The sequence below is a fragment of the Antedon bifida genome, chromosome 4, assembly GCF_963402885.1.
Source record: "Antedon bifida chromosome 4, ecAntBifi1.1, whole genome shotgun sequence".
NCBI classification, from domain to species: Eukaryota; Metazoa; Echinodermata; class Crinoidea; order Comatulida; family Antedonidae; genus Antedon; species Antedon bifida.
In genome coordinates this window covers 15,145,922-15,166,883 of record NC_136229.1, presented here as the reverse complement: position 1 = coordinate 15,166,883, position 20,962 = coordinate 15,145,922, and the positions used below count along the sequence as shown (strand labels likewise).

The 20,962-nt window shown below is 33.6% G+C and overlaps 3 protein-coding genes across 4 annotated transcripts; 2 read left to right on the top strand and 1 right to left on the bottom strand.

Moving 5' to 3' along the window:
* Positions 1-727: 727 nt before the first annotated feature.
* On the top strand, positions 728-4,258 carry LOC144839917 (uncharacterized). Its single transcript, XM_078695498.1, has 5 exons — positions 728-776; positions 1,687-2,201; positions 2,501-2,557; positions 2,685-2,714; positions 2,961-4,258. Exons 2-5 carry the CDS (start codon positions 1,691-1,693, stop codon positions 3,230-3,232), a joined length of 870 nt encoding a protein of 289 aa, XP_078551624.1. The 5' UTR covers positions 728-776; positions 1,687-1,690; the 3' UTR covers positions 3,233-4,258.
* Positions 4,259-4,487: 229 nt separating this feature from the next.
* On the top strand, positions 4,488-12,022 carry LOC144839690 (uncharacterized). The gene is made up of 10 exons (XM_078695149.1): positions 4,488-4,655; positions 5,145-5,176; positions 5,384-5,477; positions 6,568-6,665; positions 6,893-6,980; positions 7,574-7,636; positions 8,331-8,415; positions 8,642-8,802; positions 9,066-9,155; positions 10,490-12,022. The coding sequence occupies exons 1-10, from the start codon at positions 4,592-4,594 to the stop codon at positions 11,428-11,430; spliced, it is 1,716 nt and encodes a 571-aa protein (XP_078551275.1). The 5' UTR covers positions 4,488-4,591; the 3' UTR covers positions 11,431-12,022.
* A 3,700-nt stretch (positions 12,023-15,722) lies between these two features.
* LOC144840493 (forkhead box protein J1-B-like) lies at positions 15,723-20,794 on the bottom strand. Of its 2 annotated transcripts, none has more exons than XM_078696310.1 (3): positions 20,655-20,794; positions 18,669-19,335; positions 15,723-17,021 (listed from the first exon to the last, which is right to left on the bottom strand). In XM_078696310.1, the coding sequence occupies exons 2-3, from the start codon at positions 19,200-19,202 to the stop codon at positions 16,215-16,217; spliced, it is 1,341 nt and encodes a 446-aa protein (XP_078552436.1). In that variant the 5' UTR covers positions 19,203-19,335; positions 20,655-20,794; the 3' UTR covers positions 15,723-16,214. The 2 variants fall into 2 exon arrangements, with proteins under 2 accessions (XP_078552436.1, XP_078552435.1); XM_078696309.1 differs by having other exon boundaries at positions 18,669-19,317; positions 20,640-20,785.
* Positions 20,795-20,962: the final 168 nt, after the last annotated feature.

Below are 20,962 nucleotides of genomic sequence, written 5' to 3'. Positions count from 1 at the left end.
TGGAAATTGGCCATTTCTAATTTATAGAATGACCGTCTTTAAATTCGGTCATGTTTTAATATAATTATAGATTATAACAAGAAAGTAATGCTGAATTGTATATAGGTTTGCAATAAACACATTACCACAAATAGGTTACAATAATCCACAACTATTATTCTTTTAAAGATTTGTGTTCAGGACTAAGAATTAACAGGGCGATTGGCACTACTACACATAGTCTACTATTATTTTACTTACTTACTTACTATTGACTCTTTTTTAGTCTTTATTTGTGTGTGTCGTACAACTTTTATCACTTTCCTGTATGATGCTTTCTTTGTTTGTTTTTAAGAATGTTAATTTATGAACATTATTATGATATTCCGAAATAAAAAGATAAATGAATGATATCTTACAAATATATTATAGCTTATTATCAAATTTTTGATGATGTGCGCTAATGAACGGAGTTGTTCATTCTGTATCAAATCATTATAGTAATTAACAATTAATTATTGGGGCATATTTTCCATACATTTTAAATACTGTATATTCATTTTATTTATTTATTGATTCTTTCCTTTTAAAACGTACGAACTATCTGAAAACGACCTGGCAATACAAACATGGTAAGGATTGAAATTAAGAACTATTCAGTACCTAATCAGCTAAAACATCAATTTTTTTTTTCATTTTTTAAATGCTTATATGGCGTTCCATATGTTCTATTTGTGGGTCATGGTGCACGGAAATCCCCTGTTTGTTCTTTTGATATGTGACAAGAAAAATCAAAGGTAACATAATTTTTTCCCATTTAATGTTATACCTTGATTTTATAGCTCCATGGTAATACATAGATATTTGAAATGAATTTGGATAGATACGTGAATTTCTATTATATTCTATATTAATACTGTTCTGTGATAATACGGCAATAGCACAAGAAGTTAGGCCCGTCAGACAGGTAGGAGGTAGGAAGGTGCTAAAGTCAGTATAGTAGGCCTAGGCTAGGTAGGCTACAAAGAGACTAAAGAGGCCTACGTGTTCACAGTGTGCGTGGGAAATCCAAAGTTGTCATATATGGCCTAAAAAAATATCATCAATTTAAAGATATGTTGTCCCCCAAAAACATGAAAAAAATGAAGATTCATAAATTCAGACTTTTTAAAAATAAATACTAGGGCTATGCCTGGGCCTACTCTCTACTCGCCTAGGCCTAGCCTTGACCTAGGCTATATTTTGCAGTTCTAATAAAAAGTTATTCACTTCTGTAAAAGAAAAGTTTTCACTTATATAAAGACAATGGTTAATTTTAACAAAAAACCATTAACAATTTCAATATTTTTGGCTTTAAATTATTAATTTAATTTTTAAAAATCTAGTTTTTGGTCAAAGTGAATATTACTATTAATTATTATGTGACATTAAAATGACATAGGCCTAGTCCTAGAGTATTCAACAAAAAATGTGAAAAAAATAAATTTGTAGGGGGACAAAATAGCATTAAGTTTAGTTTAGACAAATGAGAGTCTTATTTATAATTGAATGAATGCTTGTTTAGAATAGATATTTTGTTCATTACAATGCTTTTTTCTGTTTGATGTCATTGTTGCATCTGTTAATGTTTTGTTTATGAAATATTGAAATTTACAAAAAAATTAAATAAACAATTTTGTTGTTTTTTTTTTGGTTTAAATTTAACAGAATCATGGAAGATGAAGTACTGCGGAAGCTCCTGACAGAAGTAGCCGAAATATTCTATGGAGAAAAATTAAAATCTCTACAGTTTCTGTTATCAGATTTACTTAAACCTAGTACTTACACCAATGCTCTGCATATATTTGAAGATTTACTGCTACATCGGCATATAACACATGACAACCTGTATCTTCTTTATGACATTATCAAAATAACTGGTTACTTCGTACTTCAGGTCACCTTAAACAGATCAGTACAAAATTGCCCTGACTTGACACGTTGGCAACCTACAAGTAAAATTTCACCATATCGAATAATGCTTTTCAAGGTTGCAAATAAACTTTATACTGATGATGTTGCGAGAGTTAAATTCATGTACACTGTTCGGCAAGATATAAGTGATGTCTGGGGTCTGATGATGTTTTTGGAAAGGGAGTGCAAAATTGAAAACAACAGTGATAAATTACTTAAACTAAAAGACAGTGTTAACCCAAAGGCTGGTAAAGAAATTGACTTATATTGTAAGTATTGGAGTTAGAGTCTTGGTGATTAACAGGTTCTGTGTTAAAATCCTGTCCGATGTCACCATTTTTTTTTATTTAAAAAAAATATATTCTCCTAAAAAGGATTTATAATAAATTGTGCTTTATGTATCTTGTGTATAAGTTTGTCCTGTGAACTTTCATAAGGATAGTGAATTATTTGCTTATGGTTAAAATATTTAAAAACAAAATTATGTTGATTGCAGTTTATATTTATATTTAAAAATATTTGCACAGCGTAATTATGTTTAAAAAAAAATGTTTTTGTCTTTGCTTAGGTTCAAACCATTTTACGACCAATGTTGATTTTACTGATGGGAGGGGTGATGTCCAATGTAAGCTCTATCAATTAATTTTTACTTAAAATTGTTAATGTGTTTGAGTTAATATAATTACCTACCTCATTGTTTAGATCACCTCAATCTTAGATAATATTTACTGTATTGTGCTTTATATTTGCAGGTGTAACGCATCAGAACCAAGTGACACAAGGTAAGACATGAAAATAAACAAATTTACATAATTCCAATTATTTGTTTCACACACCCCACCTATGATACAAAATTATCATAATGTGGAGATTCCGGTAAAAGTGCTCGATTACCCCTCTCTTAGTTTTACAATGTTTTATTTATTAATTTTACTTTACTGTGTCATGCTTGAAAATGAAATAAAATAAATTAGTAGTTTCAATATCTGAATTAATGTAGAATAAATACAGATTAGTTTTTTTTTTAGAATTAACTTTACCAGAACTGATGGATTTAGCAAGAGACCTGGGAGCTGAATGGGAACAACTGGCAATAATTCTGGGATTAAAAAAGGCCGATCTTGATCACTTGAAAGAGGATAATCGTGGTAGCGTAGTACAAGCGATTTTCAGTATGTTGGATGCGTGGTACAAGAAGACACCGGGTGATGATAGGTTGAGACGTGCAAAACTTGCACAAGCTCTTAAGGATACGGATAGAACAGATTTAGCTGAAAAAGTTGAATCAAAAGTTATGTAATTACTAGATCTGCACATTAATACACATCAGCAACAACAGGTTCTCATATGTAATTTTTTTTTCATATTAACAAGCTGAAAATGTATATATATACAGTTATTTTATAGAATTATATGTTATCGTTATTCTCACTCCTGGGAACGATCAATGTATATTGATTGAAACATCAAGAACTATACTATTTGTGGTGTACCACAAACTTTATATCTTGTTTGAAGGTTTGCATGGTGAAATCAAATGTTGATATAAATTTTGCGGTACACCACGTATATTACTTCTGAAAAGAACTGTTGAGTTTCTTGACCTTTCGATCAATATACTTTGATCGTCCTCAGGAGCGAGAATGCAGAAAGTCCAGGAAACTTGGAATATAAGTGGAAAAGGGTGGGACTGGTGTGAAAGCCAGAAACAATAGCAAGTTCACACAGTGGAAGGGATTGAAGAGAAGAGCATTGTTTCTCATGAACAATATATTAGTGTATTACAACTTTCTGTAAGTTTTGGTAAAAACTAAAATATGACTCTTTAGACATAATCCATATTTTATATAAGTTAGTATATACTGTAATTTTAAATTTCACAGAATATGTGACAATGAGAGAACACAAAGTAATAATAGTAACAACTTGTTTTTGTTTAGCCCATATTATGCATCATTTCCAGGGATATACTGTAAATTAATTAATTAAAATAATTGACTTAAAATACAGTCTGGGCAAGCTTAGAACAGACAAGAAACATTTATAAACATAGGATTCCAAATTGGATAGAGACATTTATTTAGTTTTATTTTGATTTTATTCAGACTACCAATACTTGTACATCAATTGCAATCATCATTTTAATATTCCATTTTTGTAAATTTAAGTAGATTTTAAGATGACCAGGATTTAGCACTTTGAATTAGGTAATCAATTATAGAGTAATACGGCTAGCTAGCCAAACGCAGAGGAGTGTCTTTTTTAATCAAAATGTATACATGCCACAATGTTCTGGTCATCACAAATAATTATGTAATAAACACAATAAATTGACTTTATTTCATCTGTTTATACTTACTGATGTTTCCAATCTCATACATTGAAAAAAGGGACAGTTTCAATAGAAGTCAGTTTATAAACTTTATTATTGTACAGTATGTAGATGGAAATAAGGGGAAAGGGAATTACTGTACAATCTACCTCCTCAAAACATTGTTATGTCGATGTTAGCGTACCATACCAGCCAGCATCTTAACTTAACGTTGGGGTCGTGTTCTTTTTTCGGCGATCGGCTTTTTGTTAATTTAGATGTGGGGCCTGCAATAATATTTTTTAAGTTAAAATATCTGGCCTACCGTCACAAACTTGATATTTCAAGATGGGTAGGCGGTCTATAAATACCACTAAAAGTGGTAAATTTATGAATCCGACTGATCAGGCTCGTAAGTATATCAATATTGAATATCTGCAGTTTAGATCTTGCTAAGCTAGGCCGGAGGAGAGAGGAGAGGATTTGGACGGCAGTGTTGCAGTTTGTTCCGCGTGTACTCGGCAAGGTATAGCTGGATTTGAGAATGCACGTGGCCTAAGAAAAAGTCAAGATACTAATGATTATTAAAACGTCATCACTGTAGCCTAGCTAATATATAGTAGTACTTATAACCTATTAATGTTATTTAATTATCAGTGTCGTGTATAATTTTGATTTATACATGTCATGATTTATTTTGTAATTAATAAATTCAACATCGGCCTCTATCAATATTGTTTACTATATTGTATATTGAACATAATTAATATTTTTATATTGGCCCTCCTAAATATTTTTTGAAAATAAAAATTAAAGTAATATAGGCTTATTAGTTATGGTAGGGCAGCAATACATTTTAAATATTGATATGATAAAGTTTGAATATAAATATATATTTCAGGTAAAGAAGCAAGAAAAAGAGAACTAAAGAAGGTATATTTTTTTTCTATTGTCTTCTTCAAATAATAATCAATTCATTTGTTATTGAGCATTTTACTAGTCAATCAAGACAAGAATGGTTCCCGCTAATTTTGTAAAAATCTCAGATTTCAAAACTTCATCATTCAATGTAGAGAGCTTGAAATGTTATGTTTTACTAAAGTTTGCAAGATTTAAAATGCGGTATTGTTCAATTTACAGAACAAAAAGCAGAGAATGATGGTTCGTGCTCATGTGTTAAAAATGAAAGATCCTATTCAGATAATACAAGATATGGAAGAGCTAGATGAACTTGGTAGGTTGTTGCAACATTCTTACAATGTGCAATTTTTTACAGTCAGTAAGTAAATCATTGTGCGTTACCTTTCCTATTTCGGAGAAATTGGCACTACAAAAATCAACACAATATCTTGTTTTACTAAGTTGAACCATGTAATATGTAATACCTCTTCACACAATCTGTCATACTAATTATTACCCGGTACAGTTTTATGATATAAAACGATATTAGGTACATGTTATTAACATGCTGTAGTGCTAAATTAACTTAAATATAAATTTTTATTTCCAGAAGCAAGTTAAACTTAGTTAAAGACATCTTCCCTACAATTTGTGACGTTTTGTAAAAATAATACATATATATTACTTTAATAACATTAAACCAGGTCATTCCTTGTCTTAAATGTACGTTTTATGGTAAATTATGATAAAAAGTAAGAAACAATGCACTACCTAAGTATCTCGCGGCGAATGACCTCTTGTGGACGGTCTTTAGGCCTAGCTAGGCTTAGTTTTGTAGGCCTAGCTGGTAAACATCGGTAATGTACGAACATCGTACGCTAGCTATATACCTAGCCTGACGCTGTATAGTTGCTGCATTAATTGTCTTCTGTTTTTGCCAGACTCCGTTGATACAAATTGGGAAAACCTGATATTTTCGCTGAAAAGTTAGGAGTCTTCCATTTGTTTTGGCCTCACGATCGATTGAAAAGTGGATGAATTACAGAAGAAAAACAAAAATATCAATCCGCGCGCAATGCATTTTGGGATTTATAGCGGGCCGCTATAATTATTAGAATCGACTTATTTTTCACATTTTTTAACCATTTAAAGACGAAAAAATTTATCGCAATAGGACTATATAGTATTATTTTTACATTAAATGTAGTTTGTGATCTTAAATTAGATCTAAAAAACGTAGGGAAGGTGTCTTTAAATATTGTTAGACTATTCATTGTAAATGCGTCAATCGCCCACCACAAAACATTACCATCATTAAAATGTATAAAACGTACAATTAAATATTAAAATTAAGCCCTACTGTACAGTGCGAAGATTAGTATGACACCACATAATTGGTAGTTTTTATACATTTTTATTTCTAGAACTAAATCCTGAAACATGTAGTCACCTTGGAGAAAAAGTTATCAAAGACAAACGTAAAAAGCTGAAGGAGACTTTAGACAGAGTGTTAAAGCTTTATGTAAGTGTGTCATACAGTACAATTATACTTTACAGGTATATATATATATATGACAATAGCCAAAGGGGACATTACTATTAAGATCTTTATTAAGATGGCAAGAGAAAAGGTTTTTTGTGTTGGCATCAAGAAATAAAAAACAATTAGATGTAACCCCACCACAATTTTGTGAACATACTGTAAAATTAATGTAATCATTGCTTTTTCCATTTTCTCACTTATATTAGCAAAAAGAAGATCCAGATCGCTATGCCGACTATAAACGAGCTGAAATGGATTATGACAAGAAACGACAACAGCATGCTAAGTACTATGGTAACGCTTCTTTTAAACTTTGTTTTTTAATACCATCCAAAACTTATATTGGGGCCAATCCTTAAAGACATATTGTCCCCCTAAACATTTTTTTTTCCAAATTTTTTTTTAATATGTGATTTTAATGTCACGTAATAGTTATTCCTGATCCAAAAACTGGATCGGGAAAAACAATTATTTACCTAAAAAAATGTAATTTGAAGCAAAAAATTCTTAAATTGTCTGTCAGACAATGGTCTTTGGTTAAAACTAACCCTTTCTTTTGTCTTTTTATAAGTGAAATAATTTTTTTTTTTTTTTTTTTACAGTGAATAGTGAATAACTTTATTAAAACTGCAAAATGGCCTATTTAAAGTCTGATTTTTTTAAATCTTCATTTTTCATGTTTTTGGGGGACTTTAATACAAGTGAAGACCTCATTTACATTTAACATCTTTGTATTTTTAAAAGGTTAAACGTTTTTTTTATGTTGTTTTATTGCAGCCTAAACCTATATATAACTTTATTCAATTCAATAACATAATATCAATTGGCCTAGTTTACCTACATTGTAATAAGGCCAATTTTGACCTTTTAAATTTCTTTTTTATTAGAGTCAATTCGTGAAACACAGCAAGTTGATGTTGATTCCATTCCACTACCAGACATAGCAGCTAGTAAGACATTTTAATTTTTAGAACGTAGCCAACAGTAACCTAATATTATTCCTTACATTGTCGATAAGTCGCAGCAGACTTTTCCGGCCTAGCATACTTTACTGTGTTTGATTTTTTTAATTCCTGATCTACGTTTAAATTTTCTTTTTAAACAATATATATATATAAATACAACTATAATATTTATTTCAAAATATTTTAGAAATATTGATTAACAACTTAGTCTTATCATTTGGTTTACACGTTTATTTAATGAAGCAACAAGAATTGATCGTATGCACTTGTAGTTGAGGGGGCGTTTAATCCAAACTATGATCTATGGAGGCGTTTATTTGAGGGGGGGCGTTTATTCAAAGCGAAGTGTTTATTCGAATAAATACGGTATTTTTAAATAAACAAAGAGTAAAAACATAAATTGTTTTGTCTTCCGGTGTAAGACAAAAGTATTACATCACTTTCATTTACAATGGGCCATTTCTGCAAAATCATTTTTGATAGTTTTTTGAACTAATTGATTGAATAATTGAATCCTGGAATTGTGATTTCTTCATCAACACTTGAATGTTAGAATCAATGGTAGGTTTAATGTTCAAATTTATTATATATTTTTCATAATCCAGTATATTATATATTTATAGTTATTCATAATTACATATAAACCCAGTGTAACCCAGAGAATGTCTTGTTTTTCAAGTGCCTTCTATGATACCACTGCCAAAAGATATTCCATTGCCTGGATCAATGCCGCAATCAATCCTGAAAAAAACATCTGCATATGAGTAAGTAAACCTCTTTATACAACCCCTTTGTTCTTGGGACACCTCTATTAAGGGGACACTTGTTCTCTCCCAAAGGTGTCCCTTTAATAGGGGTTCTCTACATTCTACATTCTACTGTATCATTGGTTCTAATCAAATAGTCGATATATTTTGACCAACCACATAGACACAACTGTATTATTTGGGTTTGTATTCTTAAATTTGTTACACCTGTATTCTTTTTTAGACAAGCTTCAAGGCGTGCACCTGGGCCACCACCTGGACTACCTCCTGGCCTGCCACCTGGTAAACGACCACCTGGTCCACCACCTGGATTACCACCATGGGTTCTAGAAGGTGCTAATACAGAACCTGATGATGATGGACAGCCTTACAATCCGGATGAAGGTATATTTGTACATTGATAATAATATTAGGATAGCTTGTTTATCTAACTTAACAGTAATGTTAACAGAGCTTTAGCCAAAAAAAAAATGTTTTGCTACAGCTCTGTCTGCACTATCAAACTAGTTTTACAAAGAAAGTGTGATGTGCCCAAATTTGGTAGTGATATGACATCATCATGTCCATATTATGGGCACATTTTTTTTTCACATAAAGTTTGATAGTGTGGACAGACCTTAACTCTGTAATTCTGTTTTTCTTAATAGAGTTAGAAGACATGGCAACAGGTGAACATGGCAATGATAGTGAAGAAGATATGGATGATGATGCATATGATATTGATGACGATGGTCAAGGTATGTATCTATCAACAATAGTAACTTGCTGTGGTTTTTGTTTATAAAGATTTATAGCTTAAAGCCCCATTCCCTACGTTTTTTAGATCTAATTTAAGATCACAAACTATATTTAATGTAAAAATAATACTATATGGTCCTATTGCGATAACTTTTTTCGTCTTTAAACGGTTAAAAATGTGAAAAATAAGTCGATTCTAATAATTATAGCGGCCCGCTATAAATCCCAAAATGCATTGCGCGCGGATTGATATTTTTGTTTTTCACCTGTAATTCGCCCACTTTTCGATCGATCGTGAGGCCAAAACAAATGGAAGACTCTGGAGTGGAGCTGTGGCTTGGTGGTTATGATGCTTGGCTACCAATCTAAGGGTCCTGGGTTCAAGTCCTGTCATATGTCAGGGTTTTTTTCTCATGACAATTTACAACTCCACTCCCAAAGACTTAATAATAAGTCTTTGTCTATGTAGAGCATCTTGTGTATATGTTTGTCTTATATGTTCTAGTGCAGTATATGGAGAGCCATCTCGATAGTGCTTTGCACTCATGGCAATCCTCAGGGTGCTGCACCGCTGTGTTGTCATGTATGTGTGCCTGAAAATTAAATAAAATAAAAAAAAAAATAAAAAGACTCCTAACTTTTCAGCGAAAATACCGGGTTTTCCCCAATTTATATCAACGGAGTGTTGCAAAAATAGAAAGACAATTAATGCAGCAACTATACAACGTCAGGCTAGGTATATAGCTAGCGTACGATGTTCGTACGTTACCGATGTTTACCAGCTAGGCCTACAAAACTAAGCCTAGCTAGGCTAGGCCTAAGACCGTCCACGAGAGGTCGATCGCCGCGAGCTACTTAGGTAGTGCATTGTTTCTCACTTTTTATCATAATTTACCATAAAACGTACATTTAAGACAAGGAATGACATGGTTTAATGTTTTTAAAGTGATATATATGTATTATTTTCCAAAAAACGTCCAAAATTGCAGGGAAGGGGTCTTTAATTAAAGAGATAAGATAATTGTGATGTTTCCATAGTAAGTCCTTACTCCCTTATATTAACTAACGCTAGGACTATATTTTTTTTTTATTTCAACCATCTTTAAAGATGGTAGTCCTCCACTTTAGTCCAGTGGGTTAACTGATATTCAGAGGCCCTCTTTATTAAAATTAAATACTATATTATCAATCAATGTTAGTATCAATCAATGTTAGGTTTCTCTCAATGTGAGAGGTACAAAATACAGGCATAGTGTAGTTGATTTAAGTTTTTTTTTCTTCAAATGTAATTACCTTCTAAAAAATAATCATATTGGGTTCTCCTATGTTACAGGTAAGAGGTCTGTTCGTTTTGCGGATGTCGGAGATGGCAAGCAAGAACTTAGAATACCAAGAGGAATGACAGCTTTACAAGCTAAAATGTTGAAGCTTGCTGGTCAATTAAAAGATCCTCTGCCAGCGGAGGACGAGCACAATTTGAGTGACGATGATGACGATGAAAATGATGAAGAGGTTTCAGAAAGGAAAGAAGATGAATCAGATGATGAACAAGATGAAGAAACAAAAAACGAGTCAACGGATAATGTGCAACAAAGAGCAGGACCGCCAATAGGTTTACCATCCAGTCAGCCTAGATATCTACCCCCAGGTGCACCTCCTAATCCTCCTCAAGGTCCCCCTCCACGTCCACCACCTGGTTTCCCACCTGGAATGACCATGCCAAACTTCAGCCGGCCACCTCCACTTCGAACGCTGCCGCCTGGAATGTTACCCCCTGGCCCACCACCGGGCCGTCCACCTGCACCACCCCCAGGTCCCCCTCCTGGTATGCCACCCCTTATGCGTGGAACATTGCCGCCAAGACTTCCTCCCCCATCAAATTTACGACCTCCACGTGGTTTACCACCACCACCCCCTGGAACAAGACCAGTCGTACCTCCCCCACAAATTACAGAAAATCCTAATGTACTTAGCGCTCCTCCTAGCATTCATAAACCGCCCATGAGGCAAGAAATGACAGACAAAATACCAATTCAGTCAGCTACTATTGAGGCCAAGCCACAGCTAAGAAATCTTCAAGCTGATGTCACAAGATTCATGCCAACATCACTCAGAGTAAAGAGGGATGCAAAGGCTAAATCAAAAACTGGTAAGACGGCACCTGAACGTAACGAAATCGTTGTTGCTCCCGTACCGAAACTAGCTGTGACTACGGCAGCTACTAAGGATGATGCTTACGAACAATTCATGAAAGAAATGGAAAACTTTCTTTGATTTGATTTCTCCCAAAGACTTTTTTTTTGTATTTATGATGTTTATATTAGTTTGGTAACTGATTTTGAATCGGCCGTTTTAAACACTTTGTAAAGATCAATCATTTTATATCAACATTACTGTACTGTTGCTAAGTGGATAGCGTGAGTATGTCTCCGTTACTAATACCTGTAACGTATACCATTTAATACTATACTTTCACAGCGGTGGAAAAGGTGAATTAAGCTAAAGTGCAACTCCACATGACCAGGATCATGCTTAGTAATTCTTACAAAAAAAAACACAAGAATGTTTTGTCTTTTTGGTTGTTGTGCCACAACCTGAAGAAGACGGTGTTTGTTCTCAGAAGAAGGTTGTAAAATAACAAACGAAACGTTTTTGAAAACACACAGAGTACTGCACACCCTACTTTACTGATTATATATTACCAATCAATAATGAAAGCTGGTCGATAATGTTTTTAATGAATTTATTATGTTATTGTAAATGGTCCTTATTTTTATTTTGAGTTATACCTATGTACAGTATTTTGTGAAAGTTCAACTGTGTCAGAATCTTAAATACTCAAATAAATACAAAATAATTAATTTAATATACTTTGATAGTGTTTGATTTTAATGTCGTGAATATAACGTCCGTTCAAATGCTAAAAATTGGAACATGGTTTAGCTGTATCATTTCTAGCGAAAACAAAACAGCATGTGGACCATGACACATCACCTAAATACTGTACATCTAACCCTATAGATAATCTAAGACGAATTGTTAGGCCTACAATCAATTGTAGTGGGTGGTGATTTTACTTGACAAAATGTCCTTTTGCCAAGTATAGTACTTGCTTTGTATGTCGATAGTGCCTACAATTTTCAAGGTATTGTGATAATTTTTCGGTGTATATAGATATTATACTAGAGAACAACAACAGAACATGCCTATTGAAATTAATAACTTCACAAAAAAAGAAAAATGTGTATTCTTTTTTTCCAAGTACTCAGTTTCTGAGTGCTTTCATTCTTTTTGTGAAAACAATCAGAAAAATAGAAATTATTTTCAGTTTTTTAATAAGCGGAATAATTTAACGAACATAATGAATTATAAACTAAATTGACCAGCATAAATGAATACACGATTGTTAACATACTTGGGATCGTGTTCTATTCAAAGATTCATTCATTTAACAACAATATCCAGTAGCCAGCCAGTTCAAATACAATTATTTCTCGTAAAATTATTCATTGAACGCGTTCGATTGATTTTGTTTGATTGACGTACCACAACAAGCGTTTATTAACCGTCCGTCATAATAATAACAACATAATTGGTCAGATGTTTTGCTCTACTCTGACATAATTTTTACTTGATACTAAGTATATATTGACACACATAACGCTTAATTCACGGGCTGGAGAGTCGAATCCACGAGCTCCAGATTACTTGAATGGACGTGTTCATTCTATCTCTACCACCGACCTTAGGGCCTAAAGAAATAAAATTAAATTGAATATTCAGAACCTACCTAATTAACGTATCTGAATAAAAAATGAACCATTCCCATTTAGTATCATTGGAATTACTAAAGAAAACCCCCCAATTTCGTATTTTCCATTTCCTTAGTACTACTAATAGCAATGATTTGTTGTGTCTCTCAACTATGGAGCTCTAATTTGATACGTTCACTCTGATTTCGTTTCGGTGGCAGCATGAAATAAAATCTTGACAAATAAGTCATGAGCTCAGTGTGAACGTAATTCTTCTGTTTCCACTTCTTCACACGAATAGCTTTACATTTGCTTTTGTTAATCGGTGACATTTATCATCATTATGTTAATAGTTTTTCTTTTGTTGCACAATTATGTGTGTTGACATTGCTGCTATGTTTCAAATGTAATAACTAGTGTACTACAATTTGTTTTTGGTTATTCGTAACCTTGTGAGGCCTGTCTAAATACTTTAGTGTTCTTGTTTTCTACCTTTGGTTTATTCGTAACCTTGTGAGGCCTGTCTAAATACTTTAGTGTTTGTTTTCTACCTTTGGTTTATTCGTAACCTTGTGAGGCCTGTCTAAATACTTTAGTGTTCTTGTTTTCTATGTATTGTATGGAGTTTTGTGTAAATTACACCGCATTGTGTACGCTCACCTTTTTCCCCTGAAATATACGGATGTTTTGTGTATTAGTACAACCCCTATAAGGGACACATCTGGGGATCATCAAAGTGTCCCCTGAATAGATGTCGTGTTTAAACTTGTATTGCCTCCCATTCGTTTTCAACGAAAAGTATCCCCTTATAAGTAGACATGTCTTAAAGGAGTTTACTGTATGAATATTTTAGTGTCCTGGATTTATACTGCTGCACAATAAGATAATAATGCTTTGAATAGAAAAATCTAGTTAACCAAGGATGCAGCATTGTTGTGTAGAAACACCTCGTCGGAGCATTATATATTAATAAGGTCATCAATAAGTTAACCCCCGATATATTGATCGTTAGGTCGTACAGGCTTTTGTTAACATCGAATCAGCTGACGAACTGTACTTGTACAGGTACACACTAAGCTAATCAATATGCTCTTAAATTACTCTGAGATGTGTAGGCCTACTAATATATTCATTATTTTCTAGGTTAATTTTCGGACCAATTTGTTCTGTAGAATTTAATTTACGAGACTGTTTTGCTGTTTTTGTTATTACGTCGTTTGTATTGCTTATGCCGGTTTCTGGTAATGCCATTTATATTTTTTATCATATTTTGTCTATGTTATTTTCTGGCTAATTTATTAGACTGATTATTGTTGTTTTTTAAAACTACGTTCAATTTATAGATTGGTTTCTGGTTATACAGACATTATTTTCTAGACTGATTTAATTTTGTCTTTTGAGGGTTGTGTTTTTTACTTTTTTTTTCATACCCAATTTCGAGTCAACGTTGGGCAGGGCAATAGTTGTTCTAGAGGGGAATTCACTTTAACGGTGTGTATCATGAATTATTATTGTTTGTCATTATGGTATAATAATTATTTGCAGGAATATTATTAAAGTGCATGACAAATGAGTTACTATGTCTTGATGTACGTGCTACTTCAAATTCATGTAGACTTTGCTACTTTGGAACTGGAAAATGTCTGTAAATTTCGCTAAGAGTGTGTCCGGTTATAATTTAGTAATCTGGTAAAATTGCACGATATCATTTTACTAATATAATGTGCAACAGTGCATCTTTTCTTAATATCACTGTTTTCAGTTTAACGAAGAATGAATGTGTGACCTAGAAATAAATGACAACGTGCGTGAAAGCCTCCTCCTCCAAGCCCAGCGTCATTTAAAAATCGATCAACACTTCATCAATTCTTTAAGACGAAATTATAACAAAAGCCTTATTTAGAATTGGACGCATTACGTTGTTAGTTTAAAGTATTATTTCAATGACAGTATTGTAATACGACAACCAAGGCCAACCTTTCTCTATACAGTAGGCCTAACTTCGTATTATTTAAATTAAAATATATTTTGTTGACCGTTAGTAGGAAGCCCGTCTATCCACATATTTCATACCGCCTCTTTGGTACCATGACTTTCTTTTTAAAGTTAATAATATACTAGAAATTGCAAAGTGAAAATTAGTGCGATTGCTGCGAGCAGATGGGGAGGGGCTATATTATATAATTATGCACGAGAACAATGTTGTGATACAGTCTAAATTTAAGGCAAACAATACAAAAGAATATTGGACGGAGTGTAGATTTGTTCAATCATCAATTTAGTTAATATCATTTGTAACTTATTTAACCGTTTAAAAGTTTCTTTCAAAAATGTCTTCGTTCGTCAAATAAAATGCCCAAGACCGTTCCCCAGAGAAATAGGTAGCCGTAGATATCATGTCTAGCGTGTGCGAGTTAGGTTGCACACCATCATGCCTTGATCTATCATTTTCTTCAGAGAAAACTGGCTTGGCTGAATTGAACTATTTCGCGGTATTTTTTTAGCCGCTCTCATAGACTTAGTTCGTTAAGATTAGCTTAAGTCTACGCATGTACTTTTTATAATAGGACCTGGGCGGATTACAACTTACTAAGTCTTACACCATTCTAAAAATTAGAATGGCAAGACTTTAACTTGTAATCCGTCCAGGTCCCTTTTATTATTAAGTTTTTAATTAGCATCATCTGTAAATGGGTTGCAATTACAGCCCTAATTCCAAAGCTATTGATCCTGAGTACCTAAATATTGATACTTAAGTAGTAACTGCTGATAATTAGAAGTGTAAACAAATACTAGACATATATTCGCAGAAAATACACAATATATTATTTATTCATAATCCGTACTAAAATATGTTCTTTATTTACAAATAAACAATAGTTTTGGACGGAGTTAAATTTAACTCGACGGATATTATATTAATACGGCTTCAGAAAAAAAAAAGAATTCTTTAGTTATTGCCGTAAAAATCGTATTATTCATAATTAATTGTAAATATAAGTAATTAAGTAATATAGTACTCATTTAAATCAAAATGGACGGCAGACAAACCACACGCACACACAACAACATATCAATTCGACACAAATTATATATATTAATATTATTAATGTACAATTTACGGTATTTCTTCTCTTTTATGGTCATGATTACAAATATTTTAAAAAAATAAGCTCTGATATACAACATAATGATATAAATCAATTTGTAAAAATAATTTCCATTTTTCATGATTTTGGCACACTTAAACCATAGTTTGTTTACCATGCATGATTATTAAGATTTACTGAACAAAAAAAAAACAATCTATATGCCATCATTGTATGACAATATTGTATCAGTAATATCATCAAATGTCAAAAACGGGTCATCGGCGGTCAGTGCCCGGCTTTCTGCCCAAGGATGCGGTTCGTGCTCTGATAACGAATGCGGTGAATACGATAAACCAACATCTAACAGATCTTCCAAAGTTTCCTCAAGTTTGTTAAGTTCAGTTTCAGAAATCGAGTCGGAAAACCAGTCCGGTTTCGGAATTCCGGTTCCTTTAATTGATAGATCTAAAACGGAAATATGTTCATTCGTGTCAAATTCGTCGATATCAGCGAGTGATGATGGAGGCGTGTCAATTTCAAGGTCAATCGGTGACCCCACCCTCTCAATCCTCTCGCTTAAAATCTCATCTGTTTTTATACAATGTCCATCAACGTTAATTTCAGAATCGAACAACGTCTTCCAACTAAAGTCTCCCTTTAAGCCACCGCTCGGCAGAATTTCTTCACAATCAGACAATGGTTCTGTTTTCAAATTGAACAAAAAGGGTTTTGTGTTTGTAATTGGCTCATCAGTGTTCCTTCTTTTGGGGCAAACTTGCTTTCGATTATGTTTGCAGTAGTTATGTGTATTTTCTAACCCTGGTTCTAGTTTGATTCGTTTCACAGCATCAAATATTCCACTATCGCTAAATGTGTTGCGTCTCTTTTTGAAAATTCCATTCTCTAAAAGTTCTGCATGGCTCGGATCGATTTTCCAAAATCCTCCTTTTCCAGGCTCGTCCTTTCTCCGGGGAACTTTCACGAAACATTTATTGAGAGATAAGTTGTGACGTATGGAATTCTAAAAAGAAAAAATGGTTGTTGTTAAAAATTGTGTGTAGCCTATCATGCCTTCTATATCTGTTTACTAGTAAAGTCCAGTGCAACGCTCTTTTGTTTGTTCTGCGTGTAATGAGTTTGATAAAATATCAGCTGTATTTCGGAAATATTCCATTATGACCGTACGTTTACACATGGAGGAAATTACTCCATGGTTTACTAAACACTAAGCGGTCATCTGTGGATGCTTAGTCAATAATAAACTGCAATGATATTTTTCTAAATTAATAATATATGTTTGTTTAAAGGTCAAGTTATAGACAACAAAAGCGGCATCGGCAATAATTCTTTAGTATTGCAGTAGTACTATAGTTAGGCCTACACGTAATAAGATATTTTTCAGTTAAGTTGTGACGCATTGTTTTGGTAGGCCTAGTGCTGCAAAGTGTATTTATAGTTAAAGGAATCAACAAACTGTTCTGTAGGCGATTTGCACGATTATTAATTGTATATTTATGGTAAATTCAAATGAATAAGCTCCTTTAATTACTATAAACCACCTGCGGAAGGTATATACAGCGCTAGCGTGTGTCGTTTTCTTCACGAGCAGGAATCGATCGCTTCCGTTGTCGTAAGATTTTGCTTTCCTGGTTGGAAATACAGTTTGATATAGATATACTTTTTATGTGAATGTATGTGAATCTCAATAAAGAAAGGGAACCTAATGCATTTTATTAATAACTTCTTTCGATCGATGAATAGGCCTATATATTGAGTTTGGTGTGAAGGTGTGTGTGTTTGTGGGGGTGGAGGGTGGGGGATAATTGGAATGTGATTAATTCGTTACATAGAGAATATAAATGATAAATGGTACACGTGAAGCTGCTATAGTATTTTTATATAGCCTATGTGAATTATTATAGAAAGGGCTATATAGGCTAGGCTCTGAATTGTACTTATGCATTATGAATGTATCGATAATTTGTCTATTTTTACGAAGGGTCTTATTATCAAAAATTATTTCAATATCGTTGAATTTGTAATGAGAAAAGCGCCGTTGTTATTTCAACAAGCTCTATGACGAATCTGTCTTATTTGACATTATCATGTCATTTGGACGTGATCGGTCATGTATCGATATGATGGACGACTATGAATAAGTGTCAGGAAATGTGACGTGTGACAAATTATTAACAATTATTTGATAGGCTAAATGTCAATGTCAATCAATTTCTGTGTAAAAATCTTCCCATAAACATGATTCTTTTAAATAATTTCACATCCCTGGCGTTGTGGCTTTCACATCTCATTCACAATAGTTGTGACAGTTTGAAATGGTCAATGGCTATATTTAGGATTAAGAACCAATTGTTCACACAAAGCTATAAATACACACAATCCAATGCTTTAAAGTACGAGGCTATTTTAGGCGACAAAACATTATCTCTATCTGACCTGTTAAGTAATACTGGTATTTATGCCAAACATGTCAAATATCTTTTGAAAATAAATCTGTCATTTAATATTTACCATCCATCCAATGTAAACGACAGTTGGGTGTTAAAATAATAATAGGTCTGATAAAATAACTAGGAAGACCCACTGATGCTAAAATAATGAATAAGTCTAGCTCGGTGGTGGCCTATAGGCATAATGGGTGTAACCTTACCTGCCAACTGGGGTCAGCGACTTGATAAAATTTAAAATTATCAGTAATCCACTTGTAGATCGAAGAGAGAGTTATTTTATTCTTTTTTGTTTCTTTCATCGCCATCCATATCAAGGTAGCGTAAGAATACGGTGGTTTTACGTAAGGGTTATTTTTATAGTCCACGTTTTCTAAAGAGATGGTATGTTGAGGGTGGAGTCGTTCCTGCGCCTTTACCTCTTCTGTTGTCGTTGCTTTTTGGCCTACGATTCTTAGTACATTTCCATTGTTGGAGTTTATTGACGAAAGTGGTGTAGGGCTTGCTGGTGGAGTTGGTCTGATTTTCATGATTCTTAAGTTCTGTAGCCAATGCAGACTGGTGAGACTATCATCCAGAGAACTTGAGGTAGAATCGTTTGAATTGTCCTCACCCATCATTGTTGACTTGTTTTTCGACTTCGGTGGGTTTCTAGCTAACCAGTTTTGCTTGAATCGTGCATGGATATCCCGGGACGTGAGCACTGGCATCGTCTGACCGATGCAACCTGCTGACATTTAATTTTCTGCTTCGCCTTCCTTTCCTCTGATTGGTCAGCTATTCGCTACTAATTTGAGTATGATCTCAATTTTTCTCTCCTTGATTTGATCAGATAGCAAAACAGTGTAACAACTGAGTTTATTGATTATTCTGAAAACAAGAACAAGAATGTAAAAGAATTAGCAAACATGATTAAAATTGGTTCAGTAAGGACACCACCCCTCTGTGGACATTGGACAAGAAAAAGGCAATGTTTTTAAAGAACATAATATTTATTCCATTCGTACTTCTTGCATGCGTGCGCCATAAAAAGAGCGTGTTTGTGTTAGCGCACCTATGCTACGCGCCTGCTAACGCAAGTGATATTGTCCTATCATGACAGTTCTTCTAACGCGTCTGTATATACGTGCACGTTTGTATGCATGGCAATACCGGGGTAACACGTTGTACGGTAACGCCTTCAAAAACTAAACATAAGCCTACACAGTGTATATTCTTAGTAGAGGGGGCGTAACAGAATAAGATCACTATATCTGTGGAATCTACTCAACTATACGTAAGCAAATCGATAACATTGTTTCCTCTATATTCCAGTGTAAAACATAATATATATATTATTTGTTGAGGTAGAGAGTGGGGAAGGGTAATGTCTAATACATCTAGGATTGTAAGCTGACCTGGTCGATCCTGGGTGACGTGACATGCGATACCGTTGGTAACTAAGAACCTATAAGTAGTATCTTGAGTCTTATCAACATTGCTGTGGACTATTTGCGTAGTTTTGTTCGCTATTTAATTTAGTTAACAACAGGACTTTGTATGTACAATATTTAATAAGTAAATTATGCACTCCATGCTCCATGGCTGCTAAACCACTGAATCGATGCAATATCAACTGCGTATCATTGCCTAATGTTGATATATTGTTCAATTATATTAACATAATTTAAAAAATAATAAATAGGAGTGGTTACTTGATAATGATTTTTGATAACATTTATTGTTTCCACGAAACAAATATGATTTAAATCAAATTTATGGCAAGCATCAGCTGTCTTAAGTTTTCAAAAATAATATTATGGCTTAGGCTTATATTATTTACTTTGTGTATTATATTATGTATATTATTGACGATATTTAATATTATTATGTATGTATATCTTGTTAAGTTTAACCTGACATGTGTATTCAACTGTTATTATTGCATGCCTGTGTTGTAAACATGCATGGTTTTGGTGTTGACCATCATCCATTATAGAGAGCTTATAGTGCTTTGTCCAGGACAGATCAGTGTGGGTGGTGTCACTAGCCCTACTAAGTACCCTTGTATGTATACCTTTAACTATTTAAATCCCGATGTGTAAACATTCTATCAATTTGTTGTAACGATCAATGTATACGTATAAAGGCATAGACCTAACTACTCTGTGCCGATAGAAAATGACTATGAATACAGTAGGCCTACTTACAAAATCCACAACCTGTCGTGTCGATTCACAACCTGGTCATCCGGTAATCAAAACAACTAGCTATTTGCCTGACCACTGCCCTGACGTTGACTTACTGTCCGAGCGATACTGATCTGCGTGTGCAATCCACACCAGCAAGTGCTAAAGTGAAGTATATAGCACTCTTCATTGCATACGTCGACTTAGCAACATATAAACCGGTATCAACAAAATCCTGCACGCTGATTGGTTGACTGTTGCTAATCGGTCACCGATCCGTATCTCTGCTGAGGGTAAACATATTCAACAATCAGTTGTCATAATGCGGA

Excerpts from the sequence above, each read along its gene's own strand:
- LOC144839917 (XM_078695498.1), top strand. The coding sequence starts at position 1,691 with ATGGAAGATGAAGTACTGCGGAAGCTCCTGACAGAAGTAGCCGAAATA. Across the intron at positions 2,558-2,684 it reads TGGGAGGGGTGATGTCCAAT|GTGTAACGCATCAGAACCAA; the intron begins GTAAGCTCTATC and ends TTATATTTGCAG. Across the intron at positions 2,715-2,960 it reads TCAGAACCAAGTGACACAAG|AATTAACTTTACCAGAACTG; the intron begins GTAAGACATGAA and ends TTTTTTTTTTAG.
- LOC144839690 (XM_078695149.1), top strand. The coding sequence starts at position 4,592 with ATGGGTAGGCGGTCTATAAATACCACTAAAAGTGGTAAATTTATGAAT. Across the intron at positions 5,177-5,383 it reads GAAAAAGAGAACTAAAGAAG|AACAAAAAGCAGAGAATGAT; the intron begins GTATATTTTTTT and ends TTCAATTTACAG. Across the intron at positions 5,478-6,567 it reads GGAAGAGCTAGATGAACTTG|AACTAAATCCTGAAACATGT; the intron begins GTAGGTTGTTGC and ends TTTTATTTCTAG.
- LOC144840493 (XM_078696310.1), bottom strand. The coding sequence starts at position 19,202 with ATGTCAGCAGGTTGCATCGGTCAGACGATGCCAGTGCTCACGTCCCGG. Across the intron at positions 17,022-18,668 it reads TCGCTGACCCCAGTTGGCAG|AATTCCATACGTCACAACTT; the intron begins GTAAGGTTACAC and ends TTTTCTTTTTAG.